We start from the raw sequence: 7621 nt of genomic DNA on the forward strand, positions 1-7621 counted from the left end.
TATGCATTATACAATAACAGCAGCAGCAGCAGCAACAACAACAAAGCTTTTGCCCCAAGCAAATTATGTAGGCTAAATATGAAACCCAACGAGAGCTGAAAACAGATCATATAATATATAAAAAATAATGAAGTATCAGTAATATTAATAATAGTAGAAGATCACTATCTTAGGTCATGTTTCAGGCATGTGGATTGCTAATTTTCATGTGCTCTTAACCAAAGATGGTTCTTTGGATGCATTCCAATCCTCCAAGTCTCTCTTTGATGCTTCCTCCCACTTTATATGTATTATAATTACACATATTCATGCATCAACCTTAATAGCATAGTTGCAATATCTACATTGATATAACTTTATTTTGTTGGCATCTTATTTTTCCCTCCTTTTGCTTTGTTATAATCATTGTCAGGATGAGGTGAAATTTTACCTAACAATTAACCTTTTCATCTAGCATGCCAACGCAACTGATACTGTTCAATTTATTATTCAGATCTGATTATGTAATGTCCTTGTGTCCTGATGTGTCGACAAGCAGCAAGCGTACTAGAAGATTCCAAGCAATAAGGTGCAGTGCACATCATTTCCCCACTATCTGTTTGCTTGGGTTCTGAGGAATTGTGGGTGTTTCAGTGGTGCCTCCTGTTATGAGTATATTATGGCAAGACTTGCCTTCTGAAGTGTTCTTTTTTATTTATTTTATGATTTATGAAATCGTGAACATTTTTTCTACCTTTCCTTAATTAATACGAGTTAGTAGATTTCTCCTCCACTAATCACTTCGTGAAATATGAAAGCGTATAATGTTAAAAAATGACTAGTATTCTGCAAAGTGTTAGTTGGAGAATTAGGGGACATTAGTGAGTATGAGAAGAGTAGATATGTAAGTATGGCACGCATAATGCTGTCAAAGAAAACTAGAATTCTGTAAAGTGTTAGTTGAAGAAATAAGGTGACATTGGTGAGTAGGAGGAAAGCAAATATGTAAGTATGGTATGGGTACACCATGTTATGAACCTAGTTCATGAAGGGGTAAATACTGAAAGAGGCCGGATGCAAACAGCTTGAAAGAGGGAGGCTGGGAGGCGCAAGCGAGAGTAGATAGATCTATACTGAGGAAACTAATTTGTTTCCGTCTTGCTTAATTCTGAACTGCAGTGCATAACCTCCTGTTATATGGAGGAAAGACCGAACAATTCTATATGCTCTCTTCGCCATTTAATCATGAAAGAGTCACTTTGGATGTCAAAACGTTCTCTAAACTTTCACTAAAGGGTGATGGGTCTACCGCCTACGTCCATGACGCATCACAGTACCATTTGAATTCACATCTCTGTCTGATCAAAATAAATGTTGAAACACAAATGCCAACATTCACTATTCATGCATGTGAGATTATTCAATACATCAGACATAATAGATTTACTACTATTTGACATCATACATATCAGCCTATTAGGTTTACTACTAATTGTGTTTCTCTGTTACTTTGTAATATGTGTATCAGTGATAGCTTCTTGATACTTATGAAGATGTTTTCATGTACTCTGAATTGTGTAGTGCTATTTTCCCATGTTGGTAGGCAATTTCTAATACTGATGTCACAACTTAAGGCATGCTACCAAAGCCCAAATAACTCTCTGCATTCGATATATTGTGACGAGACTTAATAACTACTATATTTTGCGTTTTCTTGAACAGCTATATTTCACTTCCCTTTCCTCTTTAGTATACTTCCTTTTCTTTCTAGGATTGTTGTCACTGTGCCTGAGGTTTACAATGCATGTGACACACAAGTTACACTTTTTTATCCGCGTTTCATAACAGGGAGATGGTTTCGCTACCACTGGAAGACCGTCTGAAGAAATGGTTTACTGAGGTAGATGTGAGATGCTCCGATTTTAATGAATGCTAGGAACTCTGATATGATTTAGAATAAGAAAAACCTGTCAATTGGTGAGATTGTTTTCTAATATTTTTTTGTTCACTTGTTTGAAATAGGTCTCAGAAGTAAATCGATTTGATGCTCTAATGCACCTTGCTCCAACCTATTCAGAGGAAGAAATCTTGAAAGTTCTTCCAGAGTATGCAGATTTGGTACCAGACGACCCTAGGAGGAACAGGATATTTTTTTCCATTGTGTAAAAAACATGGAATTCTTAAGGACTATAAATTCATATCTGCAGCAGATTTATCCTTTCTAAAGTACTATCCTCATGTAGTCAATGAGCAAGAGTGTGCTTGGTCTGCTCGTGAGATAACTATCCTCCGTGACTCCAAAGAGGTGTGCAGTACTGTGGCTAGGAAGATCGAGAATTCAACCAGATCTAATGTTCCTTCAAAAGGACCTCATCCAAATATGAGCAAGGGCAGGGATGGCCCGGCTCAAGGAAGTGAAAACCATGTGCACTCTGTTTTAGATACTGTTTTCACTGCCAGTAAAGTTCGCAGGTCAGTGTGTACAACTTCGCAGATTACCTTGGCTGTTCTTTTCTGATGCTCTAAATATTGTTTATGACTCTAGTATCTTGTGATCGTTTAGAGTAAATTCATTCATTTTCCTCAGGTCTAAATGGATATTGTACATTGTGCCCTTGATATTCCAGCTTATTTAATTTAATATCGTAGCAAGAAGTATCTATGTGCCAGTTATTTCTTAATAATGGCAAGGTCCCAATTATTGGTGAAGTGCGATCCAAGGTGGAGAAGATGATGGTGTGCTGTAGTTTTTGTCTAATTTTTGATAACTATTCAATTATTCCTGTCAATCTAGAGTCTATACATGGTTGGGTTTTCTAATTTTTGAGTGGAATATCCGACACCGCTAATGAATTATGCACTTACAATTTTTCTGTGATTACTACCAAAACAAGCAGTGTACCATTAGTTATTGACTTATTGTCTTGTACAAACTATAATTGTACAGTATTAGGCAGGAGAGAATGCTGTTTCATCCCACAATGGAAAGCCTAGCAGAGGTGCACAGGGTCTTTTATCTCCCAGTAAATTTTGCATCAATCAAAATTAGTTGAGGTTCAGGGTCATCTAAGTCCGATACTGGTGTTAGTTGTTGTGGTATACAAACTATAGTTAGACACTGTTAAGAGCATGGAGTTGCATCCGAGCAATGTATATAGTATACACTATTAAGGGCTAAATGGGAGAGCATGCAGTTGCATCTGGGCAATGGTGAGACTGAACAGGTGAGGTTCTGGGTCTCTGTAAGCTTTACAACAATGTTAGTTATGGTGGCATACAAACAATAGTTAGATACTATTAGGGGCTAAATGGGAGAGCATGTTGTTACATGCAGAGATATTAGGCCTGAATCGGTGAGGTTCTCAGTCTAGGGCAACTGCTGTACTTAGCAGCTTTTTTTATTACAACAAACCGGAATAAAAGCTGTTAAAATCTGTAGATTCATATATTTGCTATTGTAGCTGTAGGTTTTTAATGCTACCACATAGTTGCCCTCAAATGTTATTTACATCATTGTGGACGAGTATACAAATCTTTATATAGATTATGTAAGGACAAGTGTTCTCAGTGCTAGTTGCCAAACATACATCTGGGGATTGACGCAGGCGTGTGGCTGGCAGATGACTTTCTTTTTATTGTGTTGGGTTGTTGGGTTAGAATTGCACATGAGCCGTGATTTTGCTTTGTTTTGGGTCCCCGATAGGCACCATGGTTGAAAACTTAAATCCGCCTCCGATCCGTATCTTATTAGGGGCGGGTTTAAGTTTTCTGATGGCAATAAGACCGAGTAAAGAACTATCCATTGCCAGGAGTGTCTGGAACTTAGAAAGCTAGGGCAAGAGCCATTACTTAGGCTACCGGTCTCCTTTTTGTTATCAATGTTTCTATATCTACTATTACTAGTACTTTTTTATTTTTCTCTTTATCTTTTTTTTATCTTGTGGATTTTATCTCTGCTTTATCCCCAACTTACTTGGGACTAAAAAGGCTTTGTTGTTGTAATAATAGTGCTAACTGAGCAGCAGTAATTCATAGTATTATCAGAAAGTCCGTCACCCAGTGGCTTACTGTGGGCTGTAACTTCAGGTGCCAACCTTTTCAACGCAGGGTGGTGCGAAGGTCTGGTGTCTCGTACCTAGGCCACCTTTCCACCTAGACAATTTTATTTCAACACTATTAATAGGACTACTAGACTTAATTTTCCTTTTATCAGATGCAAATCTGTCTGTAGACGCTAACCTCTTTTCGATGATTATTTTGGCCAGAATTATTATTCACTGATGATTTCAAACAGAAGATTCTTACAGCTGGCCTGAAGCTAGCCCTCGTCATCTCACCTATCCTAATTACTTATTTTGGGGTGTTATGCTTCATATTGGTTCACACAGCTTCAAGGTTTGTTCTTTTTGTTTGGAATCTATTTTTCTTGCGGTCCTTTAATCTATTAATTGTTTCTTACCTTGTTTATTCCAACAGAGTTCTTCATGTTCTGCAGAGGCACAGCAAAGTTAGTACATAACCAATCTGCTAGGCGTAGTTTCTGCCGCTCCTAATCCTCGGCCTTAACTGCCGTGCAACTCGTCAAAAAGCCAAAGTGGCACGTTCAAAAGGAGGATTATGAGCAAAAATATACACAATTTCGTTGACCCACCGAGATATCATTCCAACAATGGCAATAGGCCTCACACATCCTTTCAACAGTAACAAACGTCGGGCACAAACCCACGGAGAAGCTTTGTCAGCAGACAGCTAACCGTACCAATTGCTTAGCCGTATCAACAATTCTGAATTCTAGTAATTTGTTGAGCGTTAACCTGTTGTTGCTGCCTTGTACCATCTCCTGATGAACTATTTATATAGAGAGAGAGAGAGATTGTCAATTCAAAACCTTTACAATTATCATATGTAACTTTACAAGAACTGATTTCCTGTCACACTAACAAAAGGTGCTCACACAACACAGCTATGACATGAGATCTCATCCTCATGTGCGTATGTACACATCTTATGTGCCAACAGAGGCAAAAGCAACAAAACAGAAAGGGGAAAGGCAATTAACAATCATCAATCTTTTACTCAGCAATCTTGAAATCCAAAAATGACGTCTAAACCTCCAGTGGTCTCACGCTATGTACATCATCGCCTGTTGAGATATATCAGAAGACGCTCTTATCCAAGCAGCTCAAAACATAGTTATCTCATATCATGATTCTAACAACATAAAAAAAAAAATTCATCGACGCAGTTCGTGCGCTTTGGAGTAGTAAACATGCATACATTTCACCACTTAGAATACAGTGCCAGTTCTACAATGACAAATTTTCAATGTCACTCATGCATGCTACTCTGCAATGTTTCTTCGATAACAAAGGTTAGAAAATATCGCAAATTATTGTTTCAGCATCCATCATCTTAAAGAGATGTTATTATTACAATGTCTGATTAAAAGGTGAGCTAACCAAATAATCGATGAAAAAATTGTCCTTCGACATAACTGATCATGCCATTGCTTACACATCAATAGTTCATCAACACTTTTCTAATCGCCACAGCTAAGACCAAAATCAGGAGGCACCTAAGCAGTGACATGGATGCAGCGACCTTGATCAGAGGCCTAAAAATGATAGCAGAGGTGAGGCCACATACCTCGATGAAATGGTTCAGCAGCAGCTCACCCTGTGGGTGGTAGCTCTGCCCCTTGGAAGAACTACTACTACCTCCTTCCCTGCTGGCCTTCGCCTGGACAGTGCTCGATCCATGGCCTCCATGAACGTTCTGATGGCGCGGCATAGCACCGTCGAGCTTGGAACGGATCTCGGTTAGTAGCCGAGATTGCTCGTCGCCGATGGACACGGTGGATTCCCTTAATTTTGTGAGTTCAGCTTCGAGAGACTGCACGGTGGCTTTGATCTGCTCGATGTCGGCTTCCAGTGAGGCATTGCTCTTGCACCTTTTTTCGTCTTCTTCGGCGATGATCTCCGGCGAGACCCTGGCCGAGTGCGTGCCGAATTGCGCGGAGTAGCTCGGTGCACACCGGAGATGGTGGGAGGCCGACCGGTAGAGCCTTGGCGGCGGCGGCTTGTGGCTCGCCCACTCCTCCTCCCAACTAATCAGCTCCCCGATGTCCGACACCGTCCTCGCCGGCCTTCTGTTGCTGACGTTCTTGCAAGGATTGGTCTTGTCGCCGTCGACGACGACGTCGAGCTCCGAACAGAGCTCCTCCAGGCGCGCCGCCGGGAGGGACGCGTTCCTCCTCGACGGCGCGCCGTTCTTGGTCAGCTTCCTCAGCCAGGGGAGGTCGACGGCCGGAGAAAATGGATCGCTGTCGGCGGCGTGGATGGCCAGCAGCCTGAGGTTGAGGGAGCTGATCTCCATCTCCTGGTGGAAGACGACGGCCTTGAGGAACGCGAGCGTATCCTCGTCGTGCTGGATCCGCTCCTCCGCCACTCGCCGGAACTGCTCCGCCCCCATCCGCTCCGCCGCCTTCTCCGCCTGCAGCCGCAGGATCATGGCCAGCGCCTCGTCCGCGCCCGACGACGCCGCACGCCTCTCCTCCTCCAGCTCGGCCCTCAGCTCCTCCACGGTCAGCGTCTGCTGCCGCAGAGCCTCACGTAGAGCGGCCACCTCGCCGTCTTCAACTCCGGCCATTGATTGCAATGGGCAAGTAAATCTAGAACTTGGAGTAATTACCTAAAAGAAAATTTATGCTTCACTCAGGTGATTAGGAACTAAATCTCTACAAAGAACAGTAACAGAACAATGTCAAATCAGTAGCCCAGTACTGCACACCCCTCGAAGAATAAATCTTTTAGAACTAAAAGGGAGAGAGAAAAAAGAGAGAACGATTTGCAATCACGGACATGACAAATCTTGCTTTTGGCTGGTTCGTGGAATGGATCGTCACCAAGAGAATGCAAAGTGGAAGAAGACAAGCCGTGACGTATGGATTACCGCGTGTTTATCCTAAACCGAAAGAATAGAAACTAGGAGGTAGACAAAGCACCAACCTTTGAGAGAGATCGTGTTGCTGGACGCCAGAAGCTCCGATTTTCCAAAGAGAAGAAGTACTTCACAAGTGTCAATAATTGGCAACTTTAGGAGAAACGAAAGCAATGGGTATGCATAAAGTAATCTTCTTGTTAATTGTCATTGTGAAAGGGGCAAGAGCAAAGTTGTAGTGTCAAAAAGGGGGTTTACATAAATTTGCTTAATATATGTAAGGTATCCAATCAACTTTGTTTAATTCATCCATTATTACATCCTTTGTTAATTTCAATCAACCCCGCACAATTATTTCTCAATATCAGGATCTGCCGCCATCTTGACCCAACAAAAAACTAGAAAAGAAAAAAGAAGCAGATCAAGTCAACTTGCTAAATCGGAACCGGGATGATTCCTAACAATGAATTCGGTATACCAGATGACAGACGCGTTGATCTATGTTTCTTATAGGTATATATCAAGCTAGACTTAAGAACACAAGGATTTATTTGAGATCAGACCTCCGGTAGAATAATAGCCCTACGTTTGGTATATTGTCTTATGAAATTGGATCCACTTGTTCCAGAATATTCTCCTCCCTTTATATACCAGGGGAAAGGGTATACAAACAAATGGACCAGGTCAAACTCTGTGGCAGACT

The 7621-nt window shown here is 41.4% G+C and overlaps 1 protein-coding gene across 3 annotated transcripts; it reads right to left on the reverse strand.

Annotated features, from left to right (window-relative positions):
- Positions 1-4841: 4841 nt before the first annotated feature.
- LOC133899673 (uncharacterized) lies at positions 4842-7163 on the reverse strand. Of its 3 annotated transcripts, none has more exons than XM_062340705.1 (2): positions 5626-6965; positions 4842-5122 (listed from the first exon to the last, which is right to left on the reverse strand). In XM_062340705.1, the coding sequence occupies exons 1-2, from the start codon at positions 6625-6627 to the stop codon at positions 5102-5104; spliced, it is 1023 nt and encodes a 340-aa protein (XP_062196689.1). In that variant the 5' UTR covers positions 6628-6965; the 3' UTR covers positions 4842-5101. The 3 variants fall into 3 exon arrangements, with proteins under 3 accessions (XP_062196689.1, XP_062196688.1, XP_062196687.1); XM_062340704.1 differs by lacking the exon at positions 4842-5122 and adding an exon at positions 6987-7163 and having other exon boundaries at positions 5297-6669; XM_062340703.1 differs by lacking the exon at positions 4842-5122 and having other exon boundaries at positions 5297-6669; positions 6840-6976.
- Positions 7164-7621: the final 458 nt, after the last annotated feature.

Source organism: Phragmites australis, chromosome 18, assembly GCF_958298935.1.
Source record: "Phragmites australis chromosome 18, lpPhrAust1.1, whole genome shotgun sequence".
Taxonomy (NCBI): domain Eukaryota; kingdom Viridiplantae; phylum Streptophyta; class Magnoliopsida; order Poales; family Poaceae; genus Phragmites; species Phragmites australis.

Bases quoted from the DNA above. Each gene is read 5' to 3' on its own strand.
- LOC133899673 (XM_062340704.1), bottom strand. From the start codon at position 6,627: ATGGCCGGAGTTGAAGACGGCGAGGTGGCCGCTCTACGTGAGGCTCTG.